We start from the raw sequence: 21033 nt of genomic DNA, 5'->3' as shown, positions 1-21033 counted from the left end.
CCGGAACCCGGACTTCAATTTTCGTTCCGATGTCGAACACTAATCTGCGTAGCTCACTGTTGCTCCAGGCAGGGTTTAAAGGAGGTTTAACTCGAGGTAGACTTCCGTTCAGCCAAGTGCAGACAGCATCGCAAAACTGCAAAACAAACAGGAGCCTCAACGGGATGTACCGCAATAGAAAAAATAAATTCAGTGGAAGATGTTGAGGATCGACGGGAAGCAGTGGAGATATTGCGCAAATCACAGAGATCTCTCGATCAGGAAGGCAGTAAACGAGGTCGAGTGATCGTCCAAGGTCCATTACTCTGTGGATTTACTTGTTTTAAGTTTAGGAATTCGAATCCATCAACCACAGCAGAAGGGGTCAGTCCCGGCGTATTGGCTAGCATTCACGTCTCGCACGCCGAGAACCCGGGTTCAAATCCCAGCCCCGTATAAGTCTCGACATAAACTGTTAAAGTGACTATAATCTAACAAAAAAAAAACACAGCATCGCTAACAGCAGGAAGCGGGAGGGAATTGTCGTATTGTACTCATGAACCAGGAAATTTGCGGTTGGTTGTAATCAACGCCAATCAAAATTTTGTGGTCAGAAGCCTCTTTCTCACGTAACTCACGGATCGAGAGGATATGCTCGTCTATGAACCTGACTATCTTGCTTTTATCGGGAGGGATGTAAACATGAATAGATCATAGCTGCAGTCATTAGATAAAAGAAACAGGTCGTCTACTTTAGTCCAGACCTCGCACATTCTGATAGTACGCTCTTAAAATTGTGGAACGTATTAGCGGAGATAATGCACGAGTACAAATTTTCGGACAAACTGACGCGGCTGATCAAAGCTGCCCTGGAGCGAGTGATATGCTGCGTGCGCGTTTCGAAGGCATTATCGAGCCTTTTCGAGTCGTGCAGAGGGTTTCGGGAAGGGGATGGACTGTTCTGTATGTTATTCAATATCGCTATTGAAGGTGTGTTCCGGCGAACGGGCATTGTGAGAGGAACGATCTTCAGCAAGAGTAGCCAACTCTGAGCCTTCGCAAACGACCTCAACATTATTGCAAGAAACCTTAGAATGGCGGAGGCAATCTTTGCAAGACTAAAAACAGAGGCTAGAAGAATTGGGTTTTAAATCAATGCGTCAACACCAAATATGCTAAGAAGAAGCTCAAAAGAAAGCAACGTTTGCCTCCCATAGACAGTGACTATTGACGGCGATGAACTAGAAGTGGTTAATGAGCTTGTATATTTGGGACCGCCGACAATAATACGAGTAAGGAGTCTCAACGACGCATTCAAGCAGAAAGTACCTACTTTTCCCTCCGCAAGACGCTTCGATCAAGGAACATACGCCACCACATAAAGCTGACGATGTACAAAACGCTAATCAGGCCGGTAGTCTTCTACGGACTTGAGACAGTAACTTTGCTTACGGAAGACATACGTGCACTTGCCGTATTTGAACGAAAGGTGTTGCGCACTATTTGTGACAGAGTACAAAGGGATAGCGGAGAGTGGCGTAGCTGTATGAACCACAAGTTGCAGGCACTACTTGGAGAGACTCCCATCGTACAGCTGGCGAAAGTTGGGAGGCTGCCTGCCACGTCGCAAGGATGCCGGACAACTGTGTAGTGAAATCCGTTCTCTTCAAGGACCCTACCGGCATCGACATCGACATCGATATCATCGCCAATAACCGCTAAGTACACGCATTTTAAGGGGGTGCTGCGAGGATAGATCTTACCATAAGCTCTGCCAAAACAAACTAAATGGTGGCTGGTAGAAAGTGTGGTAGACTTTCGGCTGTTGGAACTGCGGGGTTAATAGACAGAGAGGCACTTGAAGTGCTCGATGGACCTTCTGAGGATTCCATAGCCAACTAAGGTCCCGTAGTCTGCAACCCTATAGGAAACTCGCGCTCTATAAGACGCTAATTCTCCTGGTTAATAATCTACGACCATGATGCGTAGACGCTGAAGGAGAGCACCAGGTGGTATCCAAGGCATTCTGCCACAAGTTGCAAACAATGAAGTAAAAGATGAGCAGGTAAAATCCGCGAATTCTTCACAAGAAAGTTAAATGTTTGTGCCTTTTGAGAAACTTTTTTTAAACGTGGTTTTAACCTAGAGAGTCATTCACCAACTTTATGAAACTGCTCCAAAGTCGAGTTAAGTCGCCGAGTTTGCAAATTTTTAATAGTACTTCCGTCACGGTTCAATTAAATCAAATTTCGATGTATCAAATAGCATGTTACGATTTTTAAAGATTTTTGGCCTTAACAGTAATCAACATGGTATTTCCATAAATTTCAAAGAAAAAGGGGACGCATGGTTATTTACCAGCATGCCGTATCGGGTGATAAAGGAATAAAACCTAGACAAAATTACGATAAGTGTTAAATATTCGTAAACATCTTTATTTTCACTAAACTAATGTTGGTTGATTTTTTTTTGGTTTGTTTGTTTGTTGATAATTATGTGCAAAAACAACCTTGCAACTTCCATGAGTTTCAATTTTTAGGTAAATATTTTCCTGTATGTTATGAAAGTTAAACGGCAATTCAACAGAACCGGATGAAATCCGTTTCGAAAAATCTCTAAATTTAAGAAGAAATGAGTCGTCATTAATTTTATGAATTTCAAAAGCAGTTTTTTTGTTTGAAATAAAAATTCTGTTCATTAAAATATACTCTCTGTGTTCAGATTGGTAAGAAGATTGCAGTGAATACATTTCTAAAAACAGAAATTTTGTTTTAGGCTGTTTCCAAAGTTCGAAAAAGTAATGACTGTTCATTTCCCCTTACTGCAAACCAGATCCGATGATGAGTTTTCAAAAATCGATAGTTACTTTTACTTTCGTCACGTATTAATACCGCGACAGCACAAGTGCTATCGAACAGCCCTACTACCGGTAATAAAATCGAAGCCTAAACATTTTCTTTTTATTTTCCATTCCATTCCAGATTATGCTCTCTGACGATAACACGCCTCTCGTTGCTCACACCACTGCCGCCCGATCTCAGCTCGCTATCGTTGGCGGTTAAAATGCAAAGCTCCAAACGTACGCTGCGTTCGCACGAAATCCCAGTCCCACAGTCGCTGAGCACCGGCTACGGAAGTACCCTGGGTGGAGGCAGCCTCGGGGCTGCCGGCACCGGGGTGACAGGCCAAAGCGGCCAGCTCAACTCTCCGCCATTGCTCGAAACCGAGCTTGATCTCCATTTTAGCCTGCAGTATCCTCACTTTATAAAGCGTGATGGCAACAGGCTGCTTATTCTGTTGCAGCGTCGCAAGAAATATAAAACTCGTACTATCTTAGGTTATAAGACACTGGCCGAAGGCGTGATCCGGATGGATGCCGTACTGCAAAAGTCTATGGACATGACGGTGGAACTTAACGGATCTGGTAAAGCCGGCCGACAGGGGCTAACGATAGCTACTCTACGTGCCACACAGGTCTCTTCCATTCCAGTGGATCAGGACAATAAAAATAATAATAGTTTGCTGGTCACAGACCGCGTCAATGAGTACTCCGACGAGGACGAAGAACAGGAATTTAGCTCCGGCGACGATAACGACGAGGGGTTGTCGGGATATGCTGCAAAACGGAATTATGCTGGCAAGCGAGATCCGTATAAAAAATTTGATAGAGGTGACAATGATGGTGAAGGAGATGATGGAAATCTACTTCCGTCAAATCAGGTTGATTCTGACAGTGACTTCGATAATTTGGGAAAAGAAAAAGGATCTCGAGCTAAGATGAGCCGGGTAAGTGTAATGACAGATTTATTTATTTACAGAATTTATTTCATCTTACACGATTACATCTCCTTAGCAACGAAACTTCAAACAACGTATAATTTCACTGCTGAAGCGGTTCAAGGTTCCTGATGAACTCGAAGGGGACGCCCAGGAACGTGGGCCTTCTTTGCGAGGTAAGCGTGACCTGGATGCACTCTTCCAGGAACTGGAGTCACTGTCTTGTGGTGAAGGTGACGATTCCGGACAGGATATGGACAGCTTGTCGATCGGTTCTACGCCAAAACCATCGCTGCGGCCATTTTTCGAAAGCGCTAAACCCTCGTTGCAGCACCAGCAGTCGGCCGTTCAGCTGAGTTCGCTCCAGAAGAGCACGAAAGGTATGTCGGATCCCGCTTGTGGTAAAGTTTGCTTTCTGATTATTATTCCTCTGCTCATATCGATTTTGCGTCGAAATAGTTGTTAGATAGAATTACGTTTTTGTTGCAGATAGAATATAAAATAATTTTTTTGTGTGGCATTTTGTGTTTATATGTGAATTGTTGAAAGGTTTATTAACAGCATGAACTGTTGAACTCTCAATGCATTTTAGGAATTCAGTTTTAAAACATTCATTTTATTCGTCTCGGAGCAACATATGCAACTGCCCGATGCCCGAAAATACAATGATCAATAAAATGGGGATCAAATTTTGTTGAACGAAAGCTGCTTTGTTCTTCATGCACACTGCATCTAAGAAAGGGGCACTAACGGGCATCTTTTGTAACTTTTAAAAAATTTGCAAAATTCGATTTTTTTTCTCAGTTTTTTTCTAAGCTACAGAAAATCAATTGAACGTTATTTTAAAAACTGACTTGGTCAGTTTCATACTCTTTTTGCAACCATCATTTAACAACATTTAACTTTCCGGAAAACATGTTTTGGAGAAAACACGTTTAATTTTTTCAGATGCATTAATTAAGCAGTTGTTTTTGGGCATCTTTCAGCTTCTGCATAGGCTTCGGTTACATGCTAGAACGAAAAACAAGGATTTAATTTCTTCCAAATACTGATACATATCGCGATGATTGACCAATCAATGTCGACGGTTTATTTTTTAAATAAAACAGAGAGAATCGTATTGCCGACAGAGAAGCATATTTTAGGAGCATTGTGAGGGGTGTCATACAAATATACTATGTGGTATTCGCATTCTAAGAGGAACAAATCTTATATGATTCGTGTTGTCTTTTTTGCTAGCACACTAAATAAACAGTTCATTTCAATGTTTGAATAAAACTGATTACTTCAATTGCAGGTCACTTATTTAGCTTTCATAATTGTATGTCCAGGAAATAGTACAAGCAGTAAAGATATACCACGTTTCCTGCTGCAAATCCGTTTAATCCCGGTGAGAGCAATGAATTACATCTCGTCATGATTTCAAATATTTCTTATACACCAGTAAAGTGGTTCAAGTGGCACACTCTTCGCATTGGCGCAGATTAGTGCCTAGCCGCTTGCTAGAGGTAGGCTGCATTCGCAGTGTAAAATGCATAAATCTAGAAAAACTCATCTCATTTAGAACGCTCGCTAGATTCAGTTTTCTATCATTGTGTATTGCATTCATTGAACGTTGAACAAGTTCAGCGAGGTGTTCATGTATCAATCAATTACTACTGGCCTGAATGTACAGTTTCGTTTATATATTCAACAACAATAGTTTTTTTTAAGCAGGCAAGTATCTGAAAATGATTGGATTCCCTCAGTTTACCGATGAGGTGAAACTGTTTTCAGTTCTCTAACATGTTTTGAACTGGTTAAGCTACAGGTTTGATAACGAAATTACTTAATTATAATTTTTCAATTTATATTGTTAAAGTTTTTCAAAATTATTTTAGAGAATTATAAATCTGATAAATTGTTCCGTTAAAACAGCTGTGCCTCAAGGCTCATTGCTGGGCTCAAGCCTGTACATCGGATCTTCCTGAATTACCGGGTGGATGCCACTAAGTTGTTATTCTGCGATTATACAACCATTTTCGTAAAAGGAAAAAGTTTTCGTGCCATTTGTAGTCGACTACAGAAAAGCTTGGATATTTTCACCAATTACGTGCAAAAGTGGAAAATAAGTCAAAATCTTGGTCCTTCAAGTCAAAGAATAATCAGGCTCGCCTAACGCCGGTTGTGCACAGCCGCGCACCCATCACTGTCCCAAAATAGGTCTACAAAGTAAATTGAGTGCGGCACGAATTGGGCGTTCGCGGTAATCGACAGAAGCTTTAAACCACAGCTAATGTGCAGTGTTTATAACGGGAGTCCATCGCTAAACCCCAAAAACTGTCCGCTACCATGCGCCCCGCTGTCCCCGCACCCTGCATAGATATCTGTTCGCAACTACGTAACACGGCTGAATGACCATTCATGTCAACGTTAGGACGTCGAAACGTTTATCTCCTTTTAGAATTCTAAATTTATAATATTTTGCTCCTACCTTTTTCCAGTGGTTCACTTTACCCTCTTCCTGGTTAGCTTTACATGAATTTGCTTGTTTATCGAGATGACTATAGATTCTAGAACACTTTGATCAACATTAGCAGAAGTCTTATTTGACTTAAATGGGAACATCATTAGAATTCATTATAGATTTCTGCACCACCTAATATTTGTATTTTAATCATTAACAGGGATAGCTGGATCACTTTGACTCAATTTTGTTTCATTTGACAGTATGACATGATTTTGAAGCGTCCTTGTTAATTTGGAACCCTACAATTACATGGGCTTACTGGTGTTGAAACTCTATAATCTGTGTCAAATAAAAATATTACAATTTTCGGACAAAAAATGTTTCAATGATTGGGTCTCTTTATAGATCACCAGCTGATTGCCCGATCTTCAGCATCTTTGGCTAGAGCAGCACGTTGGCCGATCTTACTCCGGACCTCTTTGTCTCTCAGCCACTTGTACATCTGTTATTGTAAAGAAATTTCTCATAATGCAAGAAACAAAACCCTTTTTCTTCATTTGAATGTTGACCCTTCTGTTGAGCCCCTCCCGGTCAGCGCCCCTTCTGTCACATAGCCAATTATGTATTTGATCTCTGAAATTCCTGTTACGGAAAGAAGTAAAGTCTGTTTTCATATATTCATTTTTGAGCCGCACAGTTAAACGGATTCAAACAAAGACCTACATCGAAATTTGTGACGAAACCATTAAAGATATCACGTTAACGAGAAACTAGCAGTCATTAACATTTCGTCGGAAAGCCCAATTTCGGAAGCAGTTTTTGGGCACAAAACAGGGGTTCTGTATTTAAAAATGTATTCACTGTATTCTTCTCACCAATCTGAACACAGCGAATTTATTTTCATGAACAGAATTTTTGTTTCGGACAAAAAAATTGCTTTTGAAATGTACAAAATCAATGACGACTCATTTCACCTTAATATTTCTCCGCTTTATGAAGTTTCTCCGCTTTATGAGAGCTTTTTAATAGTATTGAAAAATTAGAGCTTAAGTGGGTAATACGACAGACTGTATTTCAAGCAGAAATACAGACAATAATTGAATGTGCTTCAGTTTGTTTGCGGCGAAATTATACACATGCAAATATAGGTATATTTTCTGACAGCCAGGCTGCATTAAAAGCACTGAAGTCAATGTCAGCAGGTGGGGGTATGAAATGGGGAAGGCAACTAGGAAAAAGCGCCCAATATAGCTCTAGCCATCCCAAGCCCCTACCTAGCGCCTCCACGTGGCCATACCTGGAAATACTTCAATTTGTATAATTGAGTAGCCAAGCTAGGAGGTGCGGGGTCGTGCGGTTTTCAGTTCCTAACCTTACAAATGTAGTTTTAGGCAACCATTAAACCACACGACTTTATTTTCAAGTATTATATGATTTAAACTAATATTTTTGGCAAACTAATCTATTTTCAGAGAGCGAAATAAGGCGCTATATCCTTGGCCAATTGCAGCCTGGCTTCTGGTCTAAATGCCATTAGTTCATCCCTGAGGGTCCGGAGTATCACTTAACCTTTATTAGCAAAGATACTCCCTACGACTGTAAATAAATCATTATCTATGTATATGGGAAGCGTTTGGTACGGGAGGTCCACGCTTCCTTCCTTCCCCTTGATTTCAAGGAGTTTAATGGAATTAGGTATTTTTTCTGGTTCCACTTGATTCCTTGGAATTCTCTCTGCGGTACATGCTGCGCAGTTGGCCTGGCCGTTGACAAGAAAAATGATTGATTCAAGTAATCGTCATTTTCCAGGATGCCTTCAAGAATTGGCTGCGTTAGTGTGAGATTAGATTAGATTAGATGAAGTCAATGTCAGCAGGTGGCTAAAAAAAGTATAGTAAGTCTTTTTTGGGTACCTGGGCACTGTGGAATTGAAGGCAATGAAAAGGCGGATCAATTGACAAAAGCTGGATCGATTAAACCTTTCATTGGACCAGAACCATTCTGTGGGACCTCAACATGTACCCTCAGAATGGAATTGAGTAACTGGGAAAAATCAATGATAATTGACATACGGAAAAATAATTTAACAGCTCGCCAATCAAAGCGATTTATATCACCTGACAAAACAGTAACTCAGAGACTTCTTAGTCTATCTAAAAAAGATTTACGTACTTTCTGTGGCCTGGTAACGGGCCACTGCTCAAGTAACTATCACTTAAAACAGCTTGTTACGAGTTATTATATGCCAACTAGCTCAGAATGATTGAAAGCAATTTTACATACTAATTGTGTATATTATACGAATCAATGACGGCTCCTTGAGCCAGCTCCTAACGGCCCTACGCTTTACTTGGCCCTCATTTCACTTTGTCTTAAACTAGCTTACTTGAGTATGGGACATGGTTCCCGCAAACCTTCGCGCCACGTTGTTGATCGATGACCTTTACGTGGCACAGACTGATGCTCGTTTCACGTGGCTTTCGTGGCACGGTTCGTGTGCTGGCTGTGACCTAGCTCTCGCAGACGCACTGGATGATCTCTGGATGATCTCTAGGGGCACTTTCTATCCGCTTGCTGTTGTCGATCATGCACGCCCTTCCGGGATCGGTACCTTGAATTAAAGATAGGGAAAACGACCCTACGATGTCGTAGGTCAGCTTAACCAGTCGTGCCTTAGTGCTGTGCCACTCACCCTTGAAGGGGTCCGTTTTCGTGCTGCTGCAGAATGTTAAATCTGAACAGGTGTCGTTTCCTGAGCGTATATCGTCGATCTGACCCTGAAGGTGCGTCTTGCACCTGTACACGTGTGTCAACCTCTAGTCGAGCCAAAGTGCACTGCACTGGTGTCGTCGAACTGAGGTCCGCTGATTTAACTGAGCGTCTGTCGTCGTTATGACCCGGCAGATGAGTATTTCGACGTTGGCTTGTACGTGAACACGGGCACCGACTTTCAACCGAACGCAGTGATGCTGTGCACGATGTCCTGACGCTATGAAACGAACGCCGTTGGTTCTGCTGAGCTTTTATCGTCGATGTGACCCGGGAGAAGGGTTCCGAGGCGGGCCTACACGTGAACACAGGAAAATCTCTTGACTGAGCGGACTAGCTCACTGCACGACACACTAGCACTACTTTTGCCTATTTCCAATGGCAATTCTGGCGGGTTTCGGCTGATGTCTGCTGATCGAGCGAATCACGTCCGCGACATGTGATTTTCGCTTTTCCTCTGTCTGCGATCTGAGCTAGCGGAACTGCCGTTTGACGTTTCGCTGTGCGTTGTGTGCAAGAAAATCGCTTGGTTGTGTTTGTTTTCAAAGTAGAATTCGAAGAATTGCTTCGGTTTGCGGGGATAGTCCACTTAATAATCTACACTGAATTAAATGGGCTTGTTTTCTTTTTGCTGCGATAACAAAATATTCTGCATACGCTACAAGCTAGGCAAACTGGAAGATGACTCTTGTCGTTATTGTAACCTAGATAGGGAAGATGCGGAACATCTGCTTTGTAACCGCGTAGCACTTTATCATAGTAGGAGCAAATTCTTTGGGGAGGGTTTAATACAATTCTCCCAAAAAGGCAATTAACTTTATTCGTTGTATTATAACTTATTGGGACAATGCCATTAGACAACAAGTGGAAATCACTCCTATTAATAGTGATACGACACCTTGACGTGGCTTACAGTAAATAGGGGCCCGCCACAATAGATCAAATTACTGGTCGCTGTTTGCTCACCGTAATTTCTAAGGCTTCTTCAAATAAATATAACTGATTTTTGATAGGCGATTAGCATTTCATAAACCCGAATAATGTGCTAAAAATCAGCTTTATTATTTATTGAGCAACGAAGAAATAACGATGGACCCACGCGCAATACCATCTATTGCGTTGTTCGAGGTTATGGTTTATATGGCACTTCTTGCCAGCTGTAAATAGAATACACATAGGCAGAAAATAGAATCGCAGGCTTGAAATAGTAAAGCATAAGCAGCATAAGCATAGGAAATCGCAGGCTTGAAATAGTCGCCACAAACTCATCATTTAAAAGAAAAGCAAAACCTTGGGTTATAAACGCCTTTAAGATCCTTCTTTATCGACAGACTTCACAGGCGATTATTAGAGTACAGGACAATTACGGGGCTAGTGCAACGATGCTACTGACTCTAGCTGCACTGCGCAGCCGAAATTCGAACGTTGTATACCTCCTAGCTAACTAGGCAGATAAATACAGGGGGGTGGGGGACCCATCATGTATCGAGCCTATAACCGAAGACCCCATTATTGACAAGACTGACCACTCTGTTATTTTTCCACATAAACGGCATGCGTCAGCATCAGCGACGCTTCTATTTGCGAAGGTGGTGAATTTTGTACGAGTGTTAGTAAGCTCACCAAAATTCTGTATTGGTGTTTGTTCGACTATATTGGCATGGCGGTATGAATATTAGCTCTCAGTCATACAGATGCATTCAGGGACCACCTACTCAAGGATCTGGGCGTGGACGTACGGAGCATTCGCCGCTCACGCACGGGCGATATGATTCTCGAGTTAAAGAAGGACGCCACAAAGAAGAGTTCCGCATACAAGTCCATAGCGGAAGGAGTGCTCGGGGACGGAGTGCAGGTACGTGCTGTCACACCAGAAGTGACTCTCCAGCTTAAGAACCTGGACGAGATCACCGAAGTGCGTGAGGTCGTACAAGCTCTCAAAGAGCAAAGTGGAGTGGTGGTGGCAACCGAGGCGGTTCGCCTACGCAAGGGTCCGGCCGGGACCCAGGTAGCCACCATACGACTTCCGCTGACTGACGGAAACAAAGCCCTGAAAGCTGCTAGGCTAAAAGTGGGGTGGTCGGTATGCCCACTGAGCGTGTCCAAGCAGTCGGAAGCTTGCTTCCGGTGTTTCGAGCACGGACATAAAGCCTGGAACTGCAAGGGGCCAGATAGGAGCCAGTTGTGCAGGAGATGTGGCAGTGCTGGCCATAAAGCAAAGGACTGCGCGGAGCCTCCCAAGTGCCTGATCTGTACCGGTAAACGGGATGCAAAGCACGTAACGGGAGGTCCAAGGTGCCCGGCCGGTGTGCCGGCGACTAAGCCACGTTCATAGTGCAAGTGACACAACTCAACCTGAACCACTGCAGCACGACTCAGCAGCTGTTACACCAAGCAGTTTCTGAGTCAGCAATGGACATTGCCATAGTCTCGGATCCATATCGCGTCCCTGCCGGAAACGGCAACTGGGTCTCGGATAGGTCTGCGACGGCGGCTATATGGACGACAAGCAAGTTCCCGGTTTAGGAGGTTGTGTCAACTGCAGACGAGGGATTTGCGGTTGCCAAAGTGGGTGGAGTGTTCTACTGCAGTTGTTATGCTCCGCCGAGTTGGTCTATCGAGCAGTTTACGTGGATTGTAGACCGAGTATCAGTTGTGCTGACTGGTTTAAGGCCGGTGGTTGTGGCGGGCGACTTTAACGCTTGGGCGGTAGAGTGGGGAAGTCGTCGCACGAACCATAGGGGTCGGATTCTGCTTGAAGCTCTGGCAAAGCTTAACGTAGATCTGGCCAACGTCGGCAACACAAGTACCTTCAGTAGGAACGGTGCCATCATGTTGCTTCTCACGCCCGCGAAACGAGGGCATATGAAGAAAGCATGTTCTGCAGTTTCCTCAACGTCCGCGCATTCGGGACCCTATCATCGACGTGACTTTCGGCAGTCCTGGTCTGATAGGAGACTGGAGGGTAGATAATGGCTACACTCACAGTGACCATCAGGCGGTCCGCTATGGTGTCGGTCAGATAACGAGGCGGCAGGCGGCGAGTAGGGCCAACACTCCAACCACCCGTGGATGGAAGACATCATACTTCGATCCCGAAGTATTTGTGGAAGCGATCCGGAGAGAGTGCGGTGATCGCGGTATGCCCGATCCGAACGCTGATCATTTGGTTGAGGTACTGTCGCGATCGTGTGACGCTACCATACCTAGGAAAAGTCGACCTAGGCATGGCAGGTCATCGGCTTACTGGTGGACAGATGAAATTGCGGAACTCCGCGGAGCGTGCTTTCGTGCGAGGAGAATTATGCAAAGAGCTCGTTCGGATGAAGGCAGGGCTGAATGTCGAGTAGCACTTGTTGCTGCACGCGCAGCGCTTAAGAGCGGGATAAAAGCTAGTAAACGAGACTGCTTTGAAAGGTTATGTGCTAGTGCCAATGCGAACCCGTGGGGTGATGCCTACAGAGTCGTAATGGCAAAGACCAAGGGTGTGATGGCGCCCGCTGAGCAATCGCCAGAGATGCTGGAGCGGATCATCGAGGGCCTCTTTCCGCGCCACGAGCCAAGGCCCTGGCCCCAGGCCGCTGAGTCGTCCCACGGACGACGTTCCAGTATCTCAGACCATAGCGTAGGATGGTCGGCCTCCCAGCCGAACATCCAAAGTAACGTGGGCGACGGCGGTTTGGAGGTCGGGGAGGAAGTGACGGTTACGAACGAGGAACTCATTGATATCGCTAAATCCCTAAAGGTGAGCAAGGCACCGGGGCCAGACGGTATCCCGAATATGGCCATTAAAGCGGCTATTTTAGAGGCTCCCGAATTATTCGGGGCAGTAATGAATAGATGCCTGGAAGCTGGCCACTTCCCGGACAGCTGGAAGCGACAGAACCTGGTCCTATTGCCGAAGCCGGGAAAACCTCCGGGTGTCCCCTCGTCATATAGGCCGATCTGTCTACTCGATAGTGCCGGCAAGGTGCTGGAGAGGGTTATCCTTAACAGACTCGTACAGTACACGGAGGGTACAAACGGTCTGTCAAGGAACCAATTCGGCTTCCGAAAAGGCAAATCTACGGTGGATGCCATCTTGTCTGTCACTAAGACAGCCGAGGTGGCAATCCAGCCCAAGAGGACAGGTATTCGTTATTGCGCAGTTGTCACGCTCGACGTGAGAAATGCGTTTAATAGCGCTAGCTGGGACTCCATAGCCAGCTCGCTTCGGAACGTCCAAGTGCCGGTGTCGCTGTACAGAATTCTGGAAAATTATTTCCAGAATCGTGTGCTATGCTACAACACGGAGGAGGGTCAGAAATGCGTTCCAATCACCTCAGGGGTTCCGCAAGGTTCCATACTGGGCCCGGTGTTGTGGAACGTCATGTATGACGAGGTGTTGAAGCTAAAGTTCCCGGTAGGGGTGGTGATTGTCGGCTTTGCGGACGATATCACCTTGGAAGTCTACGGTGAATCTATCAGAGAGGTTGAGCTGACGGCTGCCCACTCTATAAGCATTGTTGAAGATTGATTGCGATCCAGGAAACTGGACCTAGCGCATCATAAAACGGAGGTTATCGTGGTGAACAACCGCAAGTCGGTGCAGCAAGCAAATATCAGCGTCGGGGACTGCACTATTTCGTCAACGCGGTCCTTAAAACTCCTTGGAGTCATGGTCGACGACAAGCTCAAGTTCGGGAGCCACGTCGACTATGCCTGCAAGAAGGCTTCCACAGCTATTTCGGCATTGTCTCGTATGATGTCTAATAGCTCTGCGGTATATGGCAGCAAGCGAAGGCTTTTAGCCAACGTGGTCCAGTCCATACTCAGGTATGGCGGGCCGGTATGGTCATCGGCGTTAGGTACCAAAAGCTATCTAGCGAAGCTGGAAAGCAGCTATCGTCTCATGTGCTTAAGAGTGGCGAGTGCGTACCGCACAGTTTCACATGACGCAATCTGCGTCTTAGCGGGTATGATGCCTATTGGTATCATCATCAGCGAGGACGTAGAGTGCTTCAACCAACGTGGAACTAGAGGCATACGGAGTACCACAAGATCGGCCTCGATGATCACATGGCAGCGGGCATGGTCTGATTCAACAAAAGGCCGGTGGACACATAGACTTATCCCGGTCAACAGGCGTCATGGCGAAGTCAACTTCCACCTGACACAGATTCTGTCAGGGCATGGTTGTTTTAGACAGTATCTGCACAAATTTGGGCATGCGGAGTCCCCCGAGGGTCCCGAATGCGCGGACGTTGAGGAAACTGCAGAACATGCTTTCTTCATATGCCCTCGTTTCGCGGGCGTGAGAAGCAACATGATGGCAGGCGGACAGGACACTACTCCGGATAACTTAGTCCAAAGGATGTGTTCTAGCTCGGACGTCTGGGGTGCGGTCAATGCGGCTGCTACCCAGATCGTACTTGAGCTACAAAACCGCTGGAAAGCCGATCAACGGCGAATAAACAGCCTAACTACCATAGTCCAGTAGTTATCTAAGAGCGTGCGTTAAGCACAATAGCCCCTCCCTGAAGTAATACCGATAAGGTGGTTCCAGGGGGTATTGAGGCTGGAGACTCGAGTAGGGTTTTAGTGGGTCTGGATCCTCACGCCCCAGTAGGGGGGTCGGGATACCAAACCCCACTCCCTGAGTTGTCTTCTCAGGTGTCTGATAGCAGATTTCCCTACTCGTTAAAAAAAAGGGGACCACCCTTGGCCGACAGAGTGAGCTACCATCAGTGTCTCCCGAATATTGACAGAGCTGCCAGTCTTCTTGTTATGGGGTCTATAACTCAAATTCAAAAGCGTATTATTAATACCAAAATACACTTGATATTCAGTAAATGTTTGCTTTTGCTCTATGATCGATAAGACAACAATGTTCGACCGTGACGGACAGGTTGAGAGTTTCCTTAAAAGAGTGACCAGCAGCAGTCAAGTATTTCGCGGGCTGATCGACTTGTTCATAGCACTAAAAGTAAAGACCAGATCAGTGGAGAAGTTAATATTAGCGAAAGTGTACTTGCCGACAAGAGTATTTCAAAAGCCTTTTTTCCGGACACCCACGTAGGACCGGGACAACCATCCGACGCTGGCGGTAATGGCACGATCATCGTGGGATGAAAGACTTTCGAGTGCTTCGAGATTCTAGTTTACAAACTTGGATAAAGCAGTAAATTACACGAAATTGTGTAATGATAAGTTCATGAATTTTGAAAGCATTAAAATTCATGAAGTAGGGAAAATTAATATCATGTAAACTGTGCTCGAGGATTGTGGACAACATATTTCGTATTGATCCGCAATTCAGTATGTATCAATAAAGCAATACTGAATCCAAACTATTGTCAAAATAGCTATCATTCAAAACGGAAACCAAGTCTCATGTGCATCTTTTGCTTCAATTAGTCGACACAGCATTGTAGTAAACTTCTTGCATATCATATTACAGTTCCTACTTATCTAAATAGTTTGAACCATGAGAAATTTCACTAATATAGAAATAGGCGTAAATCGTAATGTTTGTACTCATTGCCAATCAAAATAACGTTGCATGGCTTGTTCTGTTTGTTTTCTTTTTCATTTTCTTCCGTTCTTACAGATTTTATGCCAGAAAAGAAAACGATTTTAGAGAAGCGGGACTCACTTGCCGAAAAGAAAAGCAATTCCGCATCAATTGCCAATAATCTTAATAATAGTGTGATCAACAACAATATCAGTAATAACAATCATACTAGCAATTACAATAACAGTATGAATAACAGCCAAGGTTTGTAGCTTCATTATACGATCACCCTATGTTTTTGTGTCACCGTCTGTTTCTTTCTAAACTTTTCTACGTGTGCTTCTATTTGTTTTATTTTCCTTGTGATATTCTGTTTCGTAGCTAGTAAATATTTCTAAGATAGACCTACTATCATTTCCATTGGGTACTTTTCTCCGACTTCGAACCAAGTGTCAGCCTAACCCAAAGCCAATCATTTTTAAACCTTACATTCCACTGCAGACCGGTCAGGCGATTGGAAAAACGATAGCTCCGGCAATGAGGGCGGTGCCGGTAACACGGATCCGGAAGCACTGTCTTCGGATCCACAGAACACCGGAAGTCCACCGAAGGAAAAAGAAACGGCAGCAGTGGAGAAGAAAACTCGTCTCTTCCGAACTAGCAGCAGCACTCCGAACAGTGCTAAAAAGCAGAAGCAATCTCTCAGTTTTTCCACTGGCGAACAGCCGAAGGCGTCTCCACTGGAAACCTGTTTGTCGCCAACGAATGTTGAACCACGGAAATCATTATTGGAGCAACTCTCGCGTACGTTCACAACCGAAGAATCACAACTGCCAGATGTGGTTACTATCGTCGGACCGCCGGAAGCTACCAGCAGTCCCTTTTGCACTCCACGGCTAGTGTCACTCATATCATCCACTTTTCGGCCAACCTTCTCTCCAAATAATACAGCTGAGGTTAAAGCTATTACTCAGGCTTTGATGAACAAAATTCAAAAATAGTAATTATCAAATCATTGTATTCGTTTGAATAAAGATTAAATAATATAAACATTTCAGTTGTAATTCAACAGCTAAACCGCCAACAACAGTCAAAGTGCTACTGGTCGGAGGCGATTGGTTACAAGGAGCTATTCTGCGCCATTATGTGGAATTGTTGGGTATTCGTCCTCCGGATTGGGTCAATCATATCAGATTTTATATTGTTCCCCTAGGTGAGTATTCTGTATACCAGCATTGTTGGTCCGTTATGCTTTGCTTACGAAGACGCCGTTCCTTCCTTTATTCCAGGGCTGTGTGGTGTTGCCAGGTACCTTAGCCTGATAGATCCTAGCTACTCAAGTATGTTTGGAACGGAAAACTGGCAGCAAAATTGTGAACGAGCGGCCAATCTTGAAAGTGCACAATCGAAGAATGAATCAGCGGAGATTATTAGTCGAATACAACGATATCTTCATTCGGCTGGACCTTGCACGCAAGTTCCTATCGCTGAAGCCATGGTCAACTATCGAGACGAGGACTCGTGCCAGATATTCGTACCGTTCATAAGCGTAAGTTGTTTTCCTTCTAGCGCATAACAAGTGTTTCACTCGATATGTTGGCTTCTATTTCAGGATGTAAAGATTGGTTGTCTTGAGGGACCGCAACTTTCGTTAGATTTGGATGAATCTATGACTCTCGGATCTCAACAAAGCTCCGATCGAACATTATCCAGTTCTCCACCACAAAGTGGACGAGCTTCACCGCCAGCTCCGCTGACACCGATTGCACTCACAGCTCAACCATCCTCCAGTGCTACCCAGGAATCGTTGGAGCTGCAAGTAGATTATTGGCCATTGGCGCGCCCCATTTTGGATTTAAAAGATAAATCATTGAGTAAGGGTCAGGACCCTACCGGAAAGAGCAGTATTAAAAGTACCTTCAGACACTTACAAGTAGGCATTCAAAGTATTTCGAAAAGAGTTTAAGCTTTATCAATGATACGTTTCAGGTTTGGAGATTACCGTTGGCATCCAATAACGGCGAATATACCAATGGCCTAACTTTGAGCTACGCCACTAAAGAGAAAAAGCAAAAGAGCGGTAGGTCGAACTTATAAGATGCTATTTTGATTATGTAATATAAAATTTAATTTTTTTTTCAGTCATGCGATTAGGTAAAAAGAAAGAGAAGGACCGTGATGCTGAAAAGGAACAATGCGTTGAAGGCGTCGCTCGATTGATCTGCTCCCCGAAACAGTCGCATCCAGTTCCTATGCGAGGTAGAAATGTTCCACACTGTTATACCTTACTTTCGTCTTAGGTTTGCTCTAAGTGCAAAACCGAACAAATCTCAACAAAAAAGCCGCAAAGAAAAACGAGACTAATATATTTTCTATACTTCTGTTTTCAGTATACATTGATGGTACCGAGTGGACCGGGGTAAAGTTCTTCCAGCTCTCGTCCCAGTGGCAGACACATATCAAAAATTTTCCAATCGCTTTGGTCGGAGCGCCGCTAGCTTCAGCTGAAATGTTAACCTAGTCAGTTTCTTCATCCGTTGCAGTAGTGGCGGTTGGTAAATCCGGCAAAACTCGCTGCTCCTCTACATCATTTGCCGTTGCTGGACGTGCACAAACCAACGATGGCAACAGCAGTGCTGGAGCTAAGGCAGCTGCTACTGCGCGGACGACAATCAGCGGTTCCTCTCGAATTTTACGGCCCCGTAGTTGGGCTGCAGCAAGCCGCTCTCGCTGCGATTAGGAATGATCTACTGGTAGGATGTACGACTGTTCTCGGACACAATAGATGTTTTGTGTACATTTACGTACTAATATAAGGCTCTTTAGCGGTAATCATTAGAGGTCAATTATTTTTGGTTTCGCTCAAAATCATGCAATTAGTTATTACTTTCGGATGTTGCTGAATTCCCAAAATGTTCTTGGCACTGAGTGAGTGTGGTTAGCGGTATCGATCGGCTAGCTCTTGCGTGTAGGAATTTTTCTCAATTAGCGGTATGGTGTATTGTTGTGCTTTTTCTAAAACACACAAAATGTGCCATAAAACGATGCCGAAATACTCTCTCCTAGGTACTGAATAATTGATCAAGACCCAGCAGACTTCCTATTTCATCGGATATTCCGCTATGAGCAAGCGATTACTGTTTATGCCTTAGTTTGTACCTACGAAGAAGTGAGGTACACCAAAGGTGTTAGCACTCGTAAACCTGATTTTCATTTTCATCAAAATTGAAATGAATTAGTTCTCATCAGTTACCTATTGGTCAATAAAACTAAATTACGCCCTTTTTGTGGATTGCACGTTTATCGAATTCTTAGTCCCTAGAGAAATATATGACCCATTGCTTACAATTTGCTAATGCATCCACACCAGGAATCAGCACATTTGGACATTGTCATTTTGGATTGTGATATTAATTAACCCTGACATGAACAAAAATGAATCGTTGTAAATCACGGCCTCGTCTGCTAAATTTTTTATTTTGTGGAAGCTAGTCTCTCATTAATAAGCAAAATGTTACGAAAGGAAGATTGAATTAAATGAAAATAAACGGAAATTAATATGACTGATAGTGTTTTGAGCACGCACTGGATGGTTAGTTAAACCAATTCATAACAATAACATATTACTGCAAAGTAATTTATATAATCATTGTAGAATCGCCAGGGTATTAAATATTCATGTTACTGAAAATGATCGTTGTTTGCGAATAAAAACTGTCGTAACCTGTTTCCATTTTGGAAAATTTATATAATCCTTACCTTTCCAGTGCTCTGAATTAATGTTTGATATAGAGCATATCGCTAGGAATAATTTCCCGCGGAATACTTATCCGGTTGTTCAATATATAACATCACAACATTAGTCGCATAATAATCAATACTGGTATCAAACGAAAGCAATGAGTGAGCTGCTTTTCTCCTTGCTGTTAAACGTAACTATTTCACATCTCTTACTTAAAAAGATATCCTCTACCATTCAATACATGTAGGCAAAATTTGTATGCTCATTCTCGTAGGAAAAATATTAGTGAAACATATTTCAAAACGCCATAAATGAGTAGTTTTTAAGAACCATCAAAAGCATACACCCACGTAGTAAACGAAAACATATTCAGCTGTATGTTTAAGTAGGATAACTTTAAGCAGTGAAAGTCGTCAAACAGCAATGCATAAAATATGAAAATAGGAAATATATGTGATTTTTTGTTATTTACAGAAACAAGATCAGATTTTTTTTAATAATAATTTTATGAACCGCCTTGTAATTGTGCAGTAGTTATGGTTTGTGATATTCAATTATAATAGTTGTTGCATGTTTTGTGCGAGTATGAGAGGATTGTTGAGGAAGAACGTGCGTGCTACGATTACTCTTCAAAATGTGAAAGGACACAGGAAAAAATGCGCCAAACTCAAATCTTTCGGGAGTAAAAGTGCTGCCTAGAGAATCCGGAATAAGAAAATGGCCAAGACACAACGCATTCCGCCAACGCTTTGTGTCGCAAACCGAATTGTTTCGAAATCAGAATAGTAGAATCTTGCCGAACGATCGTGCGGTAAGCGATAGTTGGAAAAATCAATGAAGAGCAGCTTTGTGGAATCTTCCAAATTTTGACTTATTTAATATAAACAAAATACTTACCCTTTAGTAGATTCGCCTGCAGGCCTAGGGCAATATGGGTCTGCCACGGTATAACCTAGTGCAACTGAAGCATCGGGAGGTGCCGAAAGCTACGCGTCATCTCTTGAAACCGCACTGCCGGAAGAGGGTGAGCTGGATGAAGCCCCTCTTGAGGACTGTTAGAATGCCGTGAAAACAGCCATTAACAGCGTAGCGAAGAACGTCCTTTAAATGCGGCCGTGTTGCACCGAATCGATGTAACGAATGGTTTGACGAAGAGTGCCAGGGCCAGCAGATATTGGATGGGAAGAACGCAGCGCGGATAGGTACAAATGCTGCGTAGAGCCACCCGTCAGAATGTGCTGCGATACTAACAGAAGCGGAGACAGCAAACCCGGCTCACCTAGGAGGAGAAAAAGTGCGAAGAACTAGCAGTTGTACAGTTTTCACGACACTCGGAAGTTCTATCAGAGACTCAACGATTCTCGCAAAGGCTTTGTGCCACGTGGCGAAATATGCAGAGGTAAAGATGGAGGTATCTTGACTGACGACCGTGCGGTGATCGAAAGGTGGAAGCAGTACTACGATGAACACCTGAATGGCGTGCAGGCGGAAGTGACCACATTGGTGTAGCAAGCAATGAAGATGTGCCACCCCCATCGATACGGGAAGCTGGGCTCGGGCAAGTTGGCCGGCTGTCTGCATAAACTGATTGTCAAGATTTGGGATGCGCAACGACTACATGAGGGTGGAAAGACGGGGTTATTTGCCCTATCTACAAGAAAGATGATAAGCTGGATTGTGAGAACTACCAAGCGATCACTAGCGTGAATGCTACCTACACAGTGCTGTCTCAAGTCATTTTCCATCGATTATCGCCAATAGCCAATAGATTTGCGGGAAGTTATCAGGCCGGCTTCATGAAGGGTCGGTCTACAACCGACCAAA

General features: G+C 43.9%; 1 protein-coding gene across 3 annotated transcripts in view; it reads left to right on the top strand.

Moving 5' to 3' along the window:
* LOC128732991 (phosphofurin acidic cluster sorting protein 2) overlaps positions 1-19649 on the top strand; it is a 66283-nt gene extending 46634 nt beyond the window's left edge. For 2 of the 3 annotated variants that reach the window (XM_053826508.1, XM_053826506.1), the window contains 10 exons: positions 2961-3765; positions 3833-4136; positions 15564-15731; positions 15969-16467; positions 16526-16680; positions 16757-17016; positions 17080-17400; positions 17457-17547; positions 17610-17726; positions 17858-19649. In XM_053826508.1, the coding sequence (XP_053682483.1) occupies positions 2961-3765; positions 3833-4136; positions 15564-15731; positions 15969-16467; positions 16526-16680; positions 16757-17016; positions 17080-17400; positions 17457-17547; positions 17610-17726; positions 17858-17988 (2851 nt within the window). In that variant the 3' untranslated portion in view covers positions 17989-19649. The remainder of the gene's footprint in view (positions 1-2960; positions 3766-3832; positions 4137-15563; positions 15732-15968; positions 16468-16525; positions 16681-16756; positions 17017-17079; positions 17401-17456; positions 17548-17609; positions 17727-17857) is intronic. The other variant, XM_053826509.1, reaches the window with a different exon arrangement.
* The last annotated feature ends 1384 nt before the right edge of the window (positions 19650-21033 follow it).

The sequence above is a fragment of the Sabethes cyaneus genome, chromosome 1 (genome assembly GCF_943734655.1).
Source record: "Sabethes cyaneus chromosome 1, idSabCyanKW18_F2, whole genome shotgun sequence".
NCBI classification, from domain to species: Eukaryota; Metazoa; Arthropoda; class Insecta; order Diptera; family Culicidae; genus Sabethes; species Sabethes cyaneus.
The sequence above is the reverse complement of the archived record's forward strand: the minus strand, read 5'-3'. Positions and strand labels throughout refer to the sequence as shown.